This window comes from Aplidium turbinatum, chromosome 8 (assembly GCF_918807975.1).
Source record: "Aplidium turbinatum chromosome 8, kaAplTurb1.1, whole genome shotgun sequence".
NCBI classification, from domain to species: domain Eukaryota; kingdom Metazoa; phylum Chordata; class Ascidiacea; order Aplousobranchia; family Polyclinidae; genus Aplidium; species Aplidium turbinatum.
Window position 1 is genome coordinate 4,335,315 of NC_137479.1, and position 21,185 is coordinate 4,356,499.

The following is a 21,185-nucleotide window of genomic DNA, read 5'->3' on the forward strand; positions in this document are numbered from 1 at the left end:
AAGACATTTTTTTCTTCTCTTTTTTAGAGAAAAGAATTCAAAATCAGATCAAGACGTTTTTCCTTTTTTTTATTTATTTATTTTTTTTTATATAAAGTCAGGTAAAAGTTAGCAAAAAAATTACTTCGCAAAAAAAGAAAGCTTAAAACGGCAAAACTGGAAAGTTGAAAAACTTATTGAGACAAGAAGTTGCCTTTATGGAATCTGTTTAGAGGTCGTGGGAATAACTGTCTGGCAACATCGCATTCTTTTTCTTGTTACTTTTTTTAGCCATTGCTGGAGGCTGGTCTGGTTGAAAAGAAGATGCTGTTTGATTCTGAATGGTCGCCTGCAGTGCAAAGCTTGCGTTTTTCATAATGATTGGAGATGCAAAAGCGGAACCAAACGGTGATGGACGTTGAGGGCCGTCTATACTGAAAAAAGAGATGATTGGGCAATTGTTGTTTAAGATACCCTACTTAGCCAATGTTTTAATTTTGTTTCCCACCTTACAGCCAAGGCTAACAATAAAATTAGTTTGTTGTTACAACTTCAGGATTTTGAATGTAAGAATGTAATGTGATACAAGTTGGATAACTTATTTCATGTCATGTTTTAGTATGTTTACTTCTTTCAATCATCATCTCAATAGTCATTGAGTTGATCATGTCAGAGAAGAATGATGTTCAAAAAATTCGCCTAGTTGCAAAGCACCCAGCTGTGGGTGGTGGTCGATCTCAGGTTTCCGATGGATTTGTTTCATTTTCTGTGGGAAGTAGATACAAGTTATTGGAAACGATTGGGACGGGTGCATATGGTGTTGTATGCTCTGCTATTGATACGAAAACAAGTAAGTTCTTAATAGTCTTTGATATATGTAAACTTAGCAACATAACTGTGCTGGAATTACTTCTTAGTCCATCACCTTTGAAACAGAAAGTGAAGCGAATTATTGTTCTTTGCTCACTGTGTTTTAGTTGTGTTAGTCAATGTTGTATTTATCGACAGTCAAGTGTACAAGCAAGAATTGACAGCGATAGACACATGTTTCACCCAAGAGGCTGGGCTCATCAGTATTGCACCACTAATTCATGCCACATAGATCTCAACAGCTGCTTTTGCCAGTCAATGATGTCAGGAAGAATGCTCCTTCTCAATAGTCCATATTAGTTATCATTTAGTATATATATATTGTTGTAGCAGCTAGTTATATGCATTTATTTGTTTTAGATGGTCATGTTGCCATAAAAAAGATTGTCAACCCATTTGAGGTTTTAACAACTGCCAAACGAACTCTTCGAGAACTTAAGCTTCTTCTTCATTTCAAACATGACAACATTGTTGGAATAAAAGACGTTATTCAGTCAGATCAGAAAAATTGCACTGATGTGTACTTGGTAATGGATTTAATGGAGTCTGATTTGCATCACATCATCAGGTATTCTGTCGCAAAAATAGCCTTACTTGAATGTTTATTGATTAGTGTAAATAGGTATCAATACAAGCAAAGTATTCAAAAGTAAGTAGCTGCAGCCTGCAACTGTGTTTTTCACCAGAGCAATTTTTTGAGAGCTGGTCCTAGCAAGATTAAATCTTTAATGAAGTGCTAATGGTTTATTATTGAAATTGTATTTAGAGGTATCGCAAAATTAAACTCTAACTCATATTAAAACCAAGATAAACGTGCCAATATATATATACTTATAGATATTTTATAATTCTCGCTTCCATGGGCACCTGTCTGAAGACTGAAATAAAATGTTAAATTTATATGTAGCAAAATTCTATCTCTAACTCTTGAGTTAAAGATATGCTAATAGCTTACTTAATTTTATTTTATTTCCTGCTTTTATGGACTCAAGTCTGGAATAAAACTACGTTGCCAGTAGATATAGTAAAATTAAATATCTTCCTCTCAGTGAAGTTAAATATGCCAACTATTATTTTGTTGTTTTTGTTAGCTTGATTATTTGTTGTGTTTGTTGTTTGAGTAGTCCCAGGTTGGCCTACGTCTTAGCAGTCACCACGAGACCATACAATAAATAGTAGACATAACGTTAAAATCGTGTGATGTAACCAATTGAGCACCAGGTGCCCGTTTAATTTGCTTTTGGTCATGGAAGGTCATGGATACTTGCCATAACAAAGATGTAAATATCAAAATATTATCTTCAACAACATCAGCACACCGACTTAAGAACAACAAATAAGAATATCATGGACCATGCAACTTTTTCTAAAACTGCATTTTATGGTCTGCACAACTATGTTTGCCCATGTTGTTTCAGACTAGACTCTGGTTGAGCTTGGTTTTATCATAAACTCTATATGTATCTGTTATATATTTCATGTCAATGGTATAGTCTATTGGCTTTAGCTTGTAACCGGAGCTTTTGATCAATAAACTATCACATATATATATATGTAAATGTAGTATGTACATTAGGGTGCATCATTTGCCGAAAATTTTTGATAAATGAGCCTAACTTTTTTTTACATGTGAGGTTAGCTAAAAAAATGACTTGTACAAAATTTCACCCCGATTGAACAAAGTTTAGACCCCCCAGCCGGCCCTTAATTTTGGACTCCGATGTCATTTTTTCAACGTTTTTGCCACTAGGTGGTGCTATGTTTATGCTACACGCATGGGGTTACTTTTAAAAGATGGCCCTTTAATTTCCTCATCATGCTAAAAAAAAAAAATTTTTTAAATCAGTCAAGGGGTCGTCAAAAAATGGGTAAATTGATGTTTTATTTTAGTCAAAACACTGCAGTACGACATCTAGTGGGGAAAATTGAATTCAGGATATCTGCTTAAGTTCTTATCCAAATAAAATAAAATTGGTATCTAGACCCTCATTTTCGAGGGTGGAGAGTCCATTTTTGATGTTTGTTTTGCATTATTTGGCCACTAGAGGGCTTAATGCTCAGTTTCAAACTTTTAATGCATTTGAATTGTTGCCATAAACTTTTATCGTTTTCACAGGAAATTATTATTAGGTTTATCCTAAAACTATACATTACACTGGTTTGTTATGTCTGACTTTAGCTTTAAAGAATCTATTCTTGAAACAATTGTAACAGAAGATTCAATTCAATTCAATTCAATTTATTTTTCTTTGTCAGAATGCAAAAGAAATGATATTGAGAAAAAGAAATACAGTAACAAAACTAACAAAAGGAAAAGGTGGCAAAACCTTAATGGTTTAAGACGTGCGTGAAAGGATCTAATATTGCGGTATATGCATCAATAAATATAGTCAAGCACGGCCACCAAACCTGATACTTTAAAATAAGTTGATGAATTAGTTAAGAATCAGTCGCCTCCTCGTTCCTGGAACAACTGGAGCGCCAATTCTTAAAGCAATGAGAACACGACTGAACCCAACATCACATAAACAAACTAATATACACAGTTACACACACATATTGAAGTTACATAACGGACTATCAAAACAAGGACTATTTACAGATTTCATACAGAAATAAAGTGTTCGCAGCAACGATATTAAGTAGCCTATATTATATATTGTAGAACAAATACATAATATGGCAGCTCATTATCAAGATAAAATAGTTAAAAAAGCTTTGTTTTTTAAATTAATTTCCTGCGCATGTAAGAGCATAACAAGCATGATGATATAGCAGCGTGTTTTTGGTATTTCTAATAAGAGTTGAATCATCTTTGATAGCGTCAGTGAGGGATGGAGTGTTTTTGGTATCGCTAATGAGAGGTGGAGACTCTTTGGTAGCGCCGATGAAGGATGTAGTGTCTGAGTTGTTTCATGCATCTTTTCCAAACCAACCTAAATAATAATCTTACGAAAAGTCAAGCGATCCTCTGAACGAACATAATAGCTTATAATAATCAGGGGAGTAGTTAGATGCAAGCTGGTAGTAACTTAGTGATATATTCTTATCTGGCTATATGACAAAAGCATCAATGGAAGTAGGCTACCAACCGAGCATCAAGTCCTTCTTTGCTACTTGGCACATGGTCAATGTCCAAGTGTATCTTTTAAACAAGAGGCTGCGAACAAAACCGTAGATTCTGTGATTCCTTTTTTTGAGAAAGCTGGTGTACCTACTGTTCATAAGCAAAAAATGGCTGAAGCTGTAGAAAAGTTATTGGGAGAGTTTGAAAGTTTGTTAAAGATCAAAGGGAGTGCCTGAAAATCTGGAAAATCTAAAGAATTAAAAATTTTAGGAAAAGAATAAAAGAAAAAAACGTGAAGCTTAGGCCCAGAAACGTATTGAAAATGATGACCAATGATGAGGACAAAGCTTTTTTGGAATCAATGATGTCAGACCGAAAAGCATCGCTAGCTGGAAAGGACAGGACATTGGCTGATTGTGTCAAGAGGAAGAAGAAACCGGAAATGACCAAGAAGCTATGTAAAAGAAGAAAGCAGCATGAAGTAGATGCAGCCCACTCTGCCTCTGTTGTGCTCAGTGACAGTACTACTACGGACACAAGCACAGATGATGATAACGAATTTCATCAAAATTCCTCCTCCACTCAGATTATCAGGAAACACACAAGATCTGTGAAAATCGGAGTCAATGTTCATATCCCTCCTGATATACTGAAAACACCGAAAGTAGTCCTGGCCTTAGTACGCAACAAAGTTTCTTCTGCTATTTCAGCTGTGATGCATGAAATTATCACTACAACAGATGGAGATCCTTCCAGATTAAGCTTAAGTTACGCATCCACAGAAAGACACAGGATCGAAGCAATTCAAACAATCTCAGAAGAAATTGCTGATAATTGGACACCCCCTGCAATAGCAAATATACATTGGGATGGTAAGCTGATGGATGCATCAGATGGAGTAACAAAAGTTGAAAGATTACCTGTTCTTTAAAAACGCCTCTTTAAATCTGGTCAAATTATAGGCTGTCGCAACAGTTTGTCTGGAATGGTATTTGATACTACTAGTTCCAACACTGAAGCTCAAACGGCGGCATGCGTGGCCTTGCAAAATGCCATTTCAAAGCCTTTACTTTGGTTCGCATGTAGTCATCATGTAGGTGAAATAAGTTTGAGCCATGTTTGGGATATTCTACAAATTGAAGTATCGAAGAGCGATGAAATATCCCTCTTCAATAGATTTAAGCAATTCTTTCCTGCTATTCCTTCCTCAACTAAAGACCTCGAGTAGCCTATATTAATATTCCGGAAAATTTGGCTACAAGACAAGAAATTATCAACCTCTGTTACAATTATCTGCAACAGCCATGCAGTAGGGGACTACAAAGAGTTGGTCATGTAAACCTTTTATTTTATTTTGTTATTTTATTCTTTTCCTAAAAATTTTGATTCTTTCTTTCAGTTTTCCAGATTTTTGGACACTCACTTTGATCTTTAACAAACTTTCAAACTCTCCCAATAACTTTTCTACAGCTTCAGCCATTTTTTGCTTATGAACAGTAGGTATACCAGCTTTCTCAAAAAAAGGAATCACAGAATCTACGGTTTCGTTCGCAGCCTCTTGTTTAAAAGACACACTTGGACATTGACCATGTGCCAAGTAGCAAAGAAGGACTTGATGCTCGGTTGGTAGCCTACTTCCATTGATGCTTTTGTCATCTTCTGTTACAATTGTTTCAAGAATAGATTCTCTAAAGCTAGAGTCAGACATAACAAGCCAGTGTTATGTATAGTTTTAGAATAAACTTATTATTAATTTCCTGTGAAAACGATAAAAGTTTATAATGGCAACAATTCAAATGCATTTAAAATTTGAAACTGAGCATTAAGCCCTCTAGTGGCCAAATGATGCAAAACAAACATCAAAAATGGACTCTCCACCCTCGAAAATGGGGGTCTAGATACCAATTTTATTTTATTTGGATAAGAACTTTAGCAGATATCCTGAATTCAATTTTCGCCACTAGATGTCGTACTGCAGTGTTTTGACTAAAATAAAACATCAATTTACCCATTTTTTGACGTCCCCTTGACTGATTTAAAATTTTTTTTTTTTAGCATGATGAGGAAATTGAAGGACCATCTTTTAAAAGTAACCCCATGCGTGTAGCATAAACATAGCACCACCTAGTGGCAAAAACATTGAAAAAATGACATTGGAGTCCAAAATTAAGGGCCGGCTGGGGGGTTTAAACTTTGTTCAATCGGGGTGCAATTTTGTACAAGTCATTTTTTTAGCTAACCTCACATGTAAAAAAAAGTTAGGCTCATTTATCAAAAATTTTCGGCAAATGATGCACCCTAATGTACATTGTACAGTATGTAGCCTATCTGTTTTTCAACAGATCAGAACAACCTCTTAGTGCAGAGCACATTTGTTACTTCTTGTACCAACTTCTTCGAGGTCTCAAATATATCCATTCTGCCAACGTCATACACAGGTGAGAACATACAAACACTCGAACAGTTTGTCAACGTGGAATCTCTTGGTCTGTCGTTTGCGTCAAACTGATTGTTAAATTGTCATATGCATTATGTACTACCAGGCCTCTAACCTCCTTTGTTTTTCCGACGACCAAGCATGGCCTACGAGAGCTTTCCGGCGGCCAAATTCTCACGCCCATCAGCCAGAATGAAAAATCCGTTAAAGATTTGCGTTTTTACAAATCCGTTGATTATATCATCGTGTTTTTGCGTTCACTCAGACATCCTTCAAATTTAGCGTGTGCAATTGGCAATTGCGGACATAAATGCCGAAGTAATCTAGCTCTAGAAAAATATGAATTGAGTGGCAAAAAAGTGTCGACACAATATTTGAACACCTATGTTGATTATTACAGAAACCCAGTCAACAAATCAACCCTTTTTACACTGATTCAAAGCCTGCAGTCGTTGAATCAATGTAAAAAAGTGCTGATGTCCGCCAGTAATGGCTTAACTGAGGGGAAAAGGCGTGTCTAGGAGTGTGAAGGGAAAACTGAAACTCCTGACGTGAGAGGTCGATAGAAAGATAAAAACCATTCAAACTAAACCAGTAATAACTAATATATGTGATTAAGACACTCCATGACGTTCTTGAAGCAAAGATACCTGTAATGTGTGAGAATTAAATCGGAAAATGTGAGATAAAGATGTTTTGTGGTTTTGGCCACAAATATGAATATTGCCGCTTTGACGTTCTTAACATTTGCTTCTTCGATCTTCGTGCCGAAAAACGACACATAGTTTAAAAATGGTCATGCAAGTTGCAAAATGATGAAGATTAACAATTGCCGTTAGTGATGGGTGTATCGCTTTCGACTTTCCGAGCATATTTACTTTATTTTCTTGTGTTTTTATATTTTTCTGTGTGATCAGTTACTTGCATTAACCACGTCTATCGCTGTTATTATTACCTAGACAACCATCATTATTTTATGCGCCCACTAAGGTTTAAGATCGATTGCTACAATCATGACTTGTTTTTTTTGTTTGTCGTATCCAGGCTTACACTCGGTGGTTGAAGATTTAGATTAAGTGGACGGGAAGGCAAGGAAGCCAATCTTCGTGTCCACCTTCAGGCATGCCTTTAAGTGTCCTGCCAAAGACACAGCCCCATGCTCTTGAGCGGTGTCGAACCGGCGCCGTTTCGGTTGCCGTTCCAGAGCTCTCACCACTCGGCTATGCAGCCGACATGACATATTGTAATCATGACTGTTTCGTAGTAAGAACGATTATATACGCAAAAATGGAAACACTGATTGCTCAGAGCAGTTCTTTTTGCTGAATGACCAATGAATACTACCTATTCTTCAAAAAGCAATTATTTTGTCTCATGAGCTTTGCATATTGCTTAATAAACGCATAAAGTTTTAGAATCCATAAGAAATTATCAAATTTGAAAATACAGCGTTTGAGCACGTCAAATAAGCGTGTTCAAAATTTTAATTTCGGCAATTGCCGACGCCATTTCACAATAATTTTACGTCGGCAATGATTTTGCGCAGGCTGCTCAGCTCAGGTAAGAACAAGGCCCTGAAACATGTTTGTAGTTGTAGCCTACTTAAATGCACTGCTTCCCAACTACTGTAGACCTGGTCTTCGAGTTTTCATGGTTTGACGCTCAGACTTTTTGAGAAAGTTTTTTCGGCAACATTTCTCGGTATTTGTTGACTGTGGAAGCCGGTGACCAAACATCGGCTACCGGCGCAGTAGTTTCAGAGGCCATACAACGACTTCTCTGCGGCCATGGCCGCCGGAAGCTTGGGGGGCGTGTACTTTGGTATTTGGTTCTTTAGTAGAACTTTGCAAGAACCCGTTATATTGTTGTGCCCGTTTAAGCTATTTGTAACACCTAAGCTTTTGTTTTGATTGTCAACTACTGCTATAGTATCCTATTTTCGTTCATAATTAAATGTAGATAAAACTTTGGTAGGGAGTTTGCTTGTTTGAACCATAGACAAGCAAAACAAAGTAACTTCAGCGGGTTTAACATAATGTATTGCACACAAAACAAAATATATAACATAATAACTCAAACGTTTTTGACACGTCCTACGTGTGTCCTCACCAGGAATTAAATCTGCAATATACGTAAAATGAAAAATTGTAAGATAAATTTGACTTTGCACTACATGATAACTGTAACGACACTCTGGACTGAAAAGCACAAACTGAACAAATGATACAAGAATGATTACGAGTAAATTATATAATATGGTGGTGGGAAATAGATCACATATATATTATAAGGTGTAAAACAGTTACAGAAGTGCAAAGTCAAATTTATCTTACAATTTTTCATTTTGCGTATATTGCAGATATATTTTCCTGACGAGGACACACGTACGTGTCGAAAACGTTTGAGTTATTATGTTATGCATATATATTGTTTTGTGTGTAATATATTATGTTAAACCCGCTAAAGTTGGACTACCTTGTTTTGCTTGTCAATTAAATATAGCATAAGTACATTCATCTGACATAAGTCACGTTTTTTGTGTTTTTCTGGCGACATGGCACTAGGGCTAGATCATCTCAACATGTGATGTTATATTGCTTGTTGTTTTTTGTTATGTTGGTAGTTGTATTTTTGATGGTTTGTTTGTTAGCATAACTAGCTTTGCCAGTGTAGGTAATATCTGTGCACATAGCATTGTGGCACCAAAGAGCTACAGTATATATAAGATTCCGTGCGGAAATTGGCGTGGTGCAAAATGTAAAAAACTCAATATTTTTGTTTGCTTGAACAACTGAATTGAGTTGATTTTCCACACAGAGATCTGAAGCCGAGCAACTTGCTTGTCAACGAGAACTGTGAGTTGAAAATCGGAGACTTCGGAATGGCAAGAGCTGTGTCTAGCACACCGGATGACCAAAAGTTCTTCATGACTGAATATGTTGCCACTAGGTATGATGATGAAGTTCTGACATTGTTTACGAAAAACCAACACGGACTTTTCTTCTGGCTTTATTTCCACTTCAAGTTGGGTTGCCGGTACAGATTGCAGTTCTCCACATCACTCTGTCAGCAGCATCTTCCTCCATCACTCCCACTATTTCTATATCTTCTGTCACACAATCTCTATAGGCTATATGTTGAAATATAGTTTGAAATATAACACGGTATTTTGTATTTTTCAACTACAGTTACAGTATAATTACATTCATGTTTAGTACAGTATGGATTCCTTCCCCTCATCACCTAAGCTAGGTTTTTCACCTTCAAAAAGTCTAACGATGCAATGTAATCCACAGGTGGTACCGAGCTCCTGAGCTGATGCTCTCCATCGGGGAGTACAGTCAGGCAATTGACGTGTGGTCTGTGGGCTGCATCTTTGCTGAAATGATGGGACGCAAACAAATATTTCCTGGTAAGTTCCCTTATGAAGTTGGTTTAATGCCGTGTTGTCCTATCAGTTTAGGCGTCGATACAAACTATCTAAACCAGGGATGTCCAACCTTTTATTATAGTGGGCCGCATTGTCATTTGAAATAAATCAATGGGCCGCAGGACCTATTAAGTTTCAAGAAAAATAGGTATAATACATAAAGAAACAATTAAAAACTATTAATTTCATCTTTGAAAATAGGAACAAATAACACACACATAGAAAGAAACAAAAATTTATTTCTACAATACAAAGTTGAATGAGATTTTTGACATTGTTTTCCAGCTAAGAGGTTATCAACATTTGCATTAAAGGACGTTGTGTTGATTATTAGGATGTTTACTAAGTGTTTGTCGGTCAGTCTGTTTCTTTCTCCAGTTTTGATGTTTTTCATGGATAAAAATAACTGCCCGCAACAATATGTGCTGCCCCACATAAACAATAATTTTCTGGACAAATTAACTAATTTAAAAAATTCATTACATGAATGTAATTCTTTATAAAATGAAAGAGGAGTGTGTTCTCTGTGGAAAGTTTTCAAACTTTCTCGACTGTGCAGTTCAATCAGTTCGAGTTGAAATTCGGGTGGCGCTTTATCACACTGAAATGAAAATGGGTCTGCGGGTGGCGCTTTATCACACTGAATAATTTTAATTCAATTTCAATCTTTTTGAAGTCAGAAAATCTGACTGTAAATTCTTCAAGCAAATTTTCACATAACTTAGCATACTTTTCATAGTTTACAGACCTGTCTTGAGCTCTTTCAGATAGACTACGAAAATGCACAGATTCGTCAGCTTTCAGTTGTGCTATGAAAAGTTTTAATTTCCTGGTAAAGCTACTTATTCACTCGAACATTGAACTACACAACTGACCTTTCTCTTGTAAATGCAAATTGAGCTCAGCTAGCACTTCTGTGAGGCCAACTACGAAAGACAAATCATTCAACCATTCTTCATTTTCTATAAAGTTTAAATTTTGTTTCTTTTTCTCCATGAAGTTCAAAATACTACTTGGATTGAAAATGACTAGAGGGCCGCACAAAAATCTCAGGTGGGCCGCAGGTTGGACATCCCTGATCTAAACACTTATAGAATACCTGATTTTTTACGCTTGACTCAATTTCGTATGGTTTTAGTGAAGCTTTGAAGAAATATTATTTAAATATTGTAATGATGTTAAAGCCGATGTGTGGACTTTGAAGAAGTAGCAAGACGTACCCAGACAGCAAAATCCACCATTTTTGCATTGATTCAACGTCTACAGACGTTAAATCAATGCAAAAGTGACGCATTTTGTTCTAGGTAAGAACTCGTTTATTGCGTAACAAACTTGCTAAAGTAGAAGCATTTTCATCATGACCATGCGAATGGTGTTTATCGTGTGAATCGACAAGACAAGACACAATTTTAAAACTTTTAGTTAGTAATGGACCATTAAACTCTTCCTTTCCGCCAGGCCGTCATTACGTCCACCAGCTGCAGTTGGTGATATCGATTCTTGGCTCGCCCGACAATAACTTGGTGACGTCAATACGTTCCGAACGCGTAAGGAACTACGTCAGAAGCCTCCCTCATCGAGAACCGGTCAAGTTCGGGGCGCTCTACCCCAAAGCATCCGAACAGATGGTAGGAATTGTTAATCTTATGCTCAGTATGCAAACTGTGTATTTCCTGATATCTGTACGTTTATACGTTCTTGTTACATCATATGAGATTAAACTAGAAGCAAAAAATGTTTTTAACTGGAATCAACACGAGCACGTTTTACTAGTCTGCTTCATCATCACCTGAAGTGAGTTATTGTTGTTGTTTATTCTTTCGCAGACAGAAAATTCGTTATTGTTACATTGATTCAACGTCTGCAGACTGCAGACGTGATGTAAAAATGACGGATTTTGCTATCTGAGCGCCGTGTCGCGTGTGTGCGATGTGTGCTTACACTTTACATTTGTTTACTCTTTCAGGTGGAGTTGCTCCAATCGTTCTTGCAATTTGACCCAAGCTTGCGGCCCACGGCCGAACAAACATTGGGCCACCCCTTTTTCAAAGGTTACCACGACGCTGATGATGAGCCAAAGTGTCCGCTTCCATTTGACTTTCGCTTCGAAGCCACTGTAACTAAGAATGCCGTTCGAGAACAAGCTGCTGCTGCCATCCACGCATATTGTGAGTGGAAAAGCAGGTGACTAGTGCTATGGCTTTACTACTACTGGTACTTAGGCTGAACTTTCTCACTTAAGTTGAAAATTGTATTACAATGCAATTTATTATCACTAATAATAGTAGCTGGTTAGTAGTTTTGCGATGTTACCACTAAATGTAGGTGAAATTAAAATTTGGTTGAGGTAAGTAGTATTTTTGAAGTGAGTTGAGTTAAACGCTGTTGACTAATCATATGCCAGCTCTCGTGTCAGTTCCCATGACTGATTGTTTCCCGCATAGTCAATTAGTGATGTATTGTTTTGCTTCATCCAGTCCTCCAACTGACCACCAATCTCATCATGTTGTGCAGGCTATCCCAACAACTAAGTGTTGTTCATGAGAAGTCAGTCGACAATTCTGTGCCTTCACCCACTGCCTCTCCACCATTGAGCCAATCGACCAGTCAGACTATTTCTAATGTGGTTAACAAAACCATTCCATCATCCAGCGCAACGACTACCTCAGTTTTTAAAAAGCCTCCCATTCCTTCAACAACGCACAAAGTTATTTTGCCCAAACCCGCCAGTCACCTTCTGACCAAACCTAACGATGATGTAGAACCCGCCAATCACTTTCTGACGAAACCTAACGATGACGTAGCCATGAAGAGCGCAAATTCTGTTTGCTCAATGGACATTAGCATTGAGTTGGATTCAAAAACTGCGAAACAAGCTCGGCAAGGCGCATTTTCTGAAGAGTCTCGCGAAAGCAAAGCTGACTCAAAGTCTACAACCGGTTTAAACCAGATCCCACCGGTATCCACTCAACCAATGATCACCGTTCAGGTGGTGCAAGATAACAATACTGTGGACTTGACTGACATGAACTCAACGAAATCTGACGCGGTTAAGAAACTAAATAACAAACAAAAGAAAGAAAACGAGAAAGGAACTTCAAAGAAAAGTTCTTCCTCAAATGCGCCGAAGAAAACCACCATTTCAGAAAATACAAAGATTAAAATCAGAGATTCCATCTTCGCAAATATGTTTGCAAAGCAAAAAGGTAAGTTGTTGTTTGCTTCAAGAGCGTTGTTTAGGATATGTCTTAAGTAACTAGACAGATTCACCGTGTCCGTTTGTACTGCGACCACAAAATTTTTGTGAGTATGTGACTTTTCATCAGGACTCGGCAAGCCGCTGGAGAAAGTGAAGAAATCCGTTACTGCTGCTGAACGACAACGGGAAAGAGAAGAGAAAAGGAAGAAAAGACAAGAGAGAGCCGCTGAAAAGGAGAGAAAAAAAGAGGAGGCGAGAAAAAAGGATCAACTAAGCGATGCTGACAAGAACTTGCTTGATCGGTGGAAAAAGATGCAGGTATTAGGCGCCTTCCTCTTTTTCATCAAGGTCACCATTTGACTTTTGGAAGGTTTAAGTCATACTTTAAGTTCACAAAAATTCTACCGTTACACCAAACAGTTCCGATAACGGCGAAAATTTCTCAACGGTTTTGTAACTCCAAAAACGTGATAATTAGTCGTTTATTTTATTTTTTTAAACAATGCATGCTTGCTGCAAGTGATGGGATGGCGCAGCGTATGAGCAGCCTACTCGCTTTCCAATAATCGTGCGAACCTGGTTCGACACTCGTCTTAAGCTAGTTGTTGAAAAAACACGCTCATCTAGATTGGCGAAGTGTTTTGTTTGTGGAAAATGCAGTAAAAGAAGGAATGAAGTGGAAGGCCATGATGATGAGTTCTGCCATGGAATCGAAACAGTGACAGACTTCTGTTATCTGTGTGATCGGATAAATGGAAGTGGTGGATGTGAAGTAGCGGTGACAACAAGGGCAAGATTGGGCTGGGCAAAGTTCAGGGAATGTGGGGAAATGTTGCATGGCAGAAAATTTTCACTAAGGCTGAAAGGAAAAGTATATCGGAGCTGTGTGCGGCCTGCAATGCTATATGGTAGCGAGACATGGGTATTGAGAGAGAGTGAACTGGCAATCCTGAGAAGAACGGAAAGGTCAATGGTGAGAGCAATGTGTGGGGTGAAAACGAGAAGGGAAAAAAGGACTGAAGAATTGTTGGATATGCTAGAGATGAGAGAGACCATAGACCAACTGGCAAGGGCAAATGGGGTAAGATGGTATGGACATGTGATAAGGAAGGAGGAAGGAAGTTTTCTTAGAAAGGCACTAGATCTAAAGGTGGATGGGAAGAGGAAACGCGGTCGTCCAAGAAGAACGTGGAAACAACAAGTGAAGGATGAATTTAAAAAAGTCGGACTGAAGGAAGAAGATGCAAGGGACAGGGTGAAATGGAGAAAAGGGATTAAAACAATTGCTGCGTGGAAACAATCGGCCACCCCCACTAGTGGGGAACAAACCGACGATGGATTATGATGATGATAATGATCTTTACCCAGTGTGCAATAAATTAGGTGGGCGTGGTCGCTGCAGAAAAGTCGCATGTCGACCTCCATTATCGTCTCGCCACCGATGCTTGGATCACGTATAGATAATTTTTTTACATTTGCCACTGACGTGGAATTGCAAAATTGTCTGAATGGCATAAAACTAGGATGGTAACTTAATACAGGACTGTGGAGTCGGGCAAAAATGCCATTCCGACTCCTCGGTTTACTACTTCAGTATTGCCACATGTTTGGGCATTGCCAGTTAAATTTTTACTCTTTTTTAAAAATTTAATACCACTGGAGTTGTGATAGACATTTAAACGACCACTTTCACAAAGTCTGGTAAGAACAAACACTTCCATTTTCTGGAAAAATGTATTTTATTGTTCGGAGTCGACATAGTCAGAGTAGGTCTCTTTTCAACGACTTTGACTCAGGGCACGCCGAAATTCCTCCGACTCTACAACCCTAAATTAATGACGTTCTCTTCAAGCTGCTTCAAATGTTCTGCTTGTTCATGCAGACGAAAACAAAGGATGATGAACAGGGCACGGGTTCGATTCCGCAAGAAAGCAAGCCAGAACGTGCAAGTTCAAGCAAATCTGTAAAAGAAGGTACATGGCTGTTTTTGAGTAGAAAACCACAAGCTCATGTTAAGTCAATGTGATAATATGATACTGCGGATCGTGCAGTATCAGCATATGCAGTATCTTTGCTAAGCGCATTCCCCCCTTCATGTTTAATGTACAAATTGGGAAGTCACTTTCGAAAGCATGTTTTAAGTCGCTTGTCTTTCAACGTATTTATCACCGCCACGATTTATTATGATCCTCTAGAATCATGATCCTCCAGAATCATGCTCCTCCAGAACCATGAACCTTCAGAGCAATGATCCTCCTAAATCATGCTCCTACAGAAAAAATGATCCTCCAGATGATCCCATTTCGATTGTGGAAGATTATAGTTTTATAATTTGAGACTGTTTCACTATGGTTATCATTATCCTAAGCACCTACCGTTCAATAGGTCGTCGAGATAACAGAGGAGTGAACAGACACAAAAGCTTGCCATCGTCAACCCCTCGTACCTATCAACCAACTAATATGTGAGTTTATCTTTATGGAGACATTAACTTTTGATTTTAATGCAACACTTCGTTTAACGATGCCTTAGCTTTTACAGCATGGTGTTTTTGTGCGTCTCCTGTTATTTTCGAAGTTCAACCATCGTTTTTTTTAACTCAGTTGGTTTCCAATAGTTTTTGTTTTACTTTAATCGTGCATTGTACTTGTAAGGTAGCTTATTTTTGCCCGGGAGATGTAAGCATGTATTGGCGTCTGTTGTTTAAGATAATGATTCAATATACCTCAAAAGAAGATGGAGGTTTTAGGTGTCAATACATATGCTGAAAAGTATCACTGCCATCATCCATTTGTAATTTTTAATCCTTGCTTTTCTTTATTGACCCATACATTTAGTCGTCATCTCCGCTTGAAGCAGATTCCGCATCAACATGGGTCATCTGTTTCAATTGATATTTGATTCCATGTGATTTCATAAGCCACACTGCTTCCATGCTGACTCACAGTAGGTTGGAAGAGAGTGATTGATTTGTATCACTGTCATTAGGAGATTGTCTTACTGGACTATAACCTATTGCTTTTATTTAACTAAGAAAAATTACAGCATAACTTCGTTTTGTTTTAATGTCTATTTCTTAATTTCATGTTCTGCAGAAACACCACCCAACAACCTTCATCTACTAGCGTTCCCAATCCCCCTTTGTTCCCCGTGCAACCGAACAGCAATCGCCTGATTACCGTGCTGCTGAGTGGAAGCACAGGCAAACCTCAAGGAGTGCCTCAAGGCTCCTCCGGAGGGTCAATTGTTGTACCAGCACACCAATCAGCTGACAACCAAGCCCTGAAGCACTCTAGTGCGAAGAATATTCCCTTGCATTATATTGGTGGCCCTGTGGATGCCTCTGGGCCACATAACCAGTCAGCTCCCTTCCCGAATGTCTCTTACCAGTTGCAACCGCGCCAGCCATTTCCTGCCGACGAGCCGCCTCAATTGCGCAACAATCAAGCTTTTGTGTTCGACAATTCATTCAAAGATTGTTCGACAAGTCTTTCTCGTGGCGCTGACCCCAGCATCAGTAACCTCACTCAGCAGCCTAACCCTGATACAGAGGGTAGCCAGAGGATCTATGGGGCTGAAGGAGGAGTTTTCATCCCTGAAAGCGACGGAGAGTCACAAAGTGGAAGTCAGTTTAAGAAGTCGAAACCGGATGAAAGTGGCTTACACAGACCGGCTTCTTTATTTACAAACGAAAGTGACCCTAAAGTGTCAGTTCTTGTCGGGGACGAGCTAATGACCCCCGGGAAGGCCCTTCAGCACAGTAGCTTGATATCCACCCCACAGGGACGCCATCTAGCGACTCTAAGCCCGGAGACCATCGACTTTGTCCTGAATGAGGAATTCCAGAAGCGTACCAGCATTGAGGGAGGTAAAGTCCCTCCGACTAGCGGTAGACCTGCATCCTACCCATCCGGGCTCAACTCAAATGTTCAAGATCCTCCTGTGGATGATGTTCCACAAGATCCTTTGGATTCTTCCACTTCACGTTCAAGATCTTTTACGTTTCTTTCATCGATACCGATCGGTGACGTTACTCAGGTCAGTATGACGTCATCGTCATCAGTCCGTCAACATAGCAATTCCGAACCGCCGAACGTCAAGAAGGGCACTGATGCGGACAAGACCAACACGGGGAGCTCGACAAGTTCGCTCTTTCGCCATATCCAAGAATTTATGGACGATAGAAAATCTCATACCGGCTCCTCGTACGACTATTCCCTGGGTTCGTTCATCAAATCTCCTGATGAAACGCCCTCGTTTGCGGTGGGCAAGCTGCCGGAACCGAATGCAAGCACAGCTATTGATGACACCAGTGGTGGGGTGTTTGTGCCTCACGTGGATACGACCGCTTCACTGACCGTGCCACAGTATTCGGTACGTATCTTTATTTGTTTGTTGTGTGAAACGTGTGTGTATATCTGGAAAGTTTGTGGATTTCCATTGCGCGTAACTCAATCTCCACCGGGTCACTGAAATATATTTGCTTGTGTCCTTTTCTTGTTCAAATGTTAAGTGAGAAACATGCACATAGGATATGCGAGTGAACAAATGTTGTAAAATACGTGTCCTGGAAGAAAAACTCTACCTGGCTGGTTCAGATGTTTATTTTTTCACTTGGTTGACTTGGCTTTCCACCTTTGTTTCCGAACTGTTCGTATATAGAACGGGGTATTGCTAGCAAAGATGGCGGCCAAACCGGACATTCTGGTGTCATCGATTGGTGGTCGCCTCTTTAAACTGAGCTAACGTTTGCTTTAATTTGTTGTCATTCATCCACAGATGGCAATGAATGAATCTATCCCGTCCGCCGGAGCGGCCAGTGCTCTGGGATACGGACTTGGAGTAGACATTAGCGACATTATCCCTCGCTCCGCAGGAGAAGGAGGTAGCATGGAGTATACAGTATCCACAGATCATTCCGACTCATCCCTGCTTGCTGATTGGCTCAATTATTCCTACCTCTGCCCTCAAGACATGGACGCACTCCAGCGAGAGCTAGAACTTGGTTCCCCGATGAGTGTGGATTAGAGTGGTTCAAAAAAATACAATTTTCTCAGAATCTTCCTCCACAAGGCTTAAAATGTGCCATTTCCCCATAGAAGTGCCCTTGCAAAAAATTAGACTGATTGGAAGTCGTTTAAAGGTCAATCAGATTTTCACTTTTTTACCACATTCTGCCTATGTCAAACCCTATCGTACACAGGCCGATATTGTGTACGAGAATTACAGAGGGGGAAATGCCCGCTATCATCTTGAAAACCACAGCAGAGAATGAGCTAGACTTCTAAATGATGCAGAATTAAACTTAGTGTGTATGTAAACAGATTTATTAACTTAACACCCAACAAAGCAAAAATCTTATTTCCATACTAAACTATCGGCAATTCGGCATCTACCATTATTATTGAAAAACACTCGAAACCGGCATTAGTCTCATCAGTCATCACTTCAATCATTTTCATGAGACTCAGAAACAGTACCAGTACCTACTTGCAGTTAGTAAGCATCTACAGGAAAAGGTTTCCGGTGCCAACCAAAGCAACCCTTAATCTCAACAAAGCCTGAAATGAGACTGTGACGAAAACAGTGGCCGAATGTCATATCTGATTTAACACCACAGTCCTTGATGCTAACATTGTATTTTAATTCATTTATCGTGATATGGATGTCTCTTTGTGATAAAAGGAAAATTGTATTATGTTTAAACTTATTTAACCTATCAAAATAATTGAAGTGATGACTGATGAGACTACTGCTGGTTTCGAGTGTTTTTCAATAAAAATGGTAGATGCCGAATTGCCGATAGTTTAGTATGAAAATAAGATTTTTGCTTTGTTGGGTGTTAAGTTAATAAATCTGTTTACATACACACGAAGTTTAATTATGCATCATATAGAAGTCTAGCTCATTCTCTGCTGTGGTTTTCAAAACAATAGGGGGCATTCCCTCTCTGTAAGTCTTGCACACAATATCGGCCTGTGTGCGATAGGGTTTGGCATAGGCAGAATGTGGTAAAAAAGTGAAAATCTGATTGACCTCTAAACGACTTCCAATCAGTCTAATTTTTTGCAAGGGCACTTCTATGGGAAAATGGCACATTTTAAGCCTTGTGGAGGAAGATTCCGAGAAAATTGTGTTTTTTTGAACCACTCTAGTGTGGATGGTCCTTAACCATATTGGCTCCTCAATTATGGATGGTCTTTACTCTTTAACCTGATTGGTTTCCTGATGTGGATGGTCTTTAAGCTGATTGGTTTCCTGATGTGGATGGTCTTTAACCTGATTGGTCTCCCGAAGCGTGTGGATGGTCTTTAGCTTGATTGGTTTCCCAACGAATGTGGTTGGTCTTTATCCTGATTGGTTGCCCGAAAAGTGTGGTTGGTCTTTAACTTGATTGGTTTCCCGAAAAGTGTGGTTGGTCTTTAACCTGATTGGTTTCCCGAAAAGTGTGGTTGGTCTTTAACCTGATTGGTTCTCCGATGAGTGTGGATGGCCTTTAACCTGACTGGTTCCCCAATGAGTATGTGTTATTGGTTGTTAACCTGAGCGGCATATGCGACTAAAGTTCGGTTTGAAACGTTACCGTTCCCTTTGCAACAAACGGTTTTATTGAAAGTGCAGTTTAGTTTGGTTGATGGACACTAAACAAATCAGCAATTGCTTTTGCTTAAACTGAATTCAACTTAGTTTTAACGTTAACCTTTGACACAGGCTTGTATAATGTCCGCACGTGAAATTGTGCTAGGCTTCCCTCGGAATATTAGTTTGTCTCTTCAATCAAATCACGGCACTGAGATCATGCTTGACTTTGTCGTGAGCCTTGAGCAAGACGGATGGCTAGATGACTTGTTGAAAGAGACAACTCTTTTGTCACAGCGATAAAAATAAGTCTATTTGTAAATCAAATTCTAAAGCTTTGCACAACAAGCTCATATCATAGCAACATACAGTTTATAAAAAAGAAAAACGCTAAGTACTCTTAGCCTACTGTTGTACAGTTCAATGTGATTGGCCAGGAGCAGCGAAATACCATTTTGTAATATCAGCTGCTCTCAACTTGTCATACTATTTAAGTACAGGATTACAATTCTATTTTAAAAAAGCGTTTATAACTAGATTGCATATTTTAAAATATATCGTACAAAATTAGTCTTACAGATGTGTATAATTAATTAATTATTCTTAATATTGTATCTTAATACAAAAGTTATAAAACTTTCTACTTTGTGTTGGCTGGGAAGCATCGGTGTTGAATCGTCGCTGGATGGCGGTCAAGCTTCACTTGCGTCACCCTATGTCATTTGTGGGGCACTTCGTATGAAAAAAGTGACATACACAATCTAATTGAAATTTGATTGTTTGGATATTCAAGCAATTGAAGTCTTTATTGCGTCCACTTTAACGTAAATTTTACAATGATAAGACTGATTTTTTATTCAGCCATAAAACCAATGATATGTTGCTTAACCGCCGCACAAACTTTGTATTTGTCAGTTCAATTTAATGTCATTCATTTCACAGCTTCATGCAGTATTTGATTACCAACTTTTTTAAAGTGCTGTTTTGTACATTCCCTGGTTGGTGTTTTGAAACTTAACTGCTTTTTGTGTTTCCGGAGTTTCCACTTGTGCTTATTGCGTTACTGTGTTATTATTTTGATTTGTGCCGTTAGTGGTTATATATAAATATATATGCACTCGTTTTATCTCGAGTTAAATGATCTTTCGCACGCCAGTTTATCCTTGGCAATAAAACCTGATAGAGAACGTCGCCTTCTAGTTTGTGGCCAAGCTTTGGCCAGCAATAGTGCAAGTAAAGTGTTTGTTCAGGATGGCACCTAAAATAGATTGGGTTTGAATCTATATCCTCGGACTGACAAAGCCTTGATAGGTCCCTGGTAGTTTCGCGTACTTGTAGACAATGTAGAGGCTCTTGAGGCAGGGCACCGGTTACTGAGATTGACAGAGTGAAGTTTCCGATTGTTGAAGTGTTGTTGCCAGGGAATTATTCCATCCATTAGGTGCCGCTGAATGGAGAGCAGTCCTTAGAATGCGTTGCTCAAGCGCACACCCCGAGAGTCGAACCAGCGCTGCTTGATCTTGAAGCTTCTTCGTTCACGAAGTCACGCGCCAACCAACTGTGCTGTCGGAACAGATTGTTCTTAACCAGAATTTTTTACATTGATTCAACGTTTGCTGACGTT

At 38.9% G+C, this 21,185-nt stretch overlaps 1 protein-coding gene across 1 annotated transcript; it reads left to right on the forward strand.

The window, feature by feature from the left end:
* Positions 1-557: 557 nt before the first annotated feature.
* On the forward strand, positions 558-20,742 carry LOC145775440 (uncharacterized). Its single transcript, XM_082586736.1, has 13 exons — positions 558-829; positions 1,210-1,417; positions 6,259-6,354; positions 9,171-9,302; positions 9,650-9,765; positions 11,242-11,411; positions 11,750-11,967; positions 12,298-12,989; positions 13,110-13,300; positions 14,865-14,955; positions 15,368-15,446; positions 16,078-17,356; positions 17,762-20,742. The coding sequence occupies exons 1-13, from the start codon at positions 646-648 to the stop codon at positions 18,008-18,010; spliced, it is 3,705 nt and encodes a 1,234-aa protein (XP_082442862.1). The 5' UTR covers positions 558-645; the 3' UTR covers positions 18,011-20,742.
* The last annotated feature ends 443 nt before the right edge of the window (positions 20,743-21,185 follow it).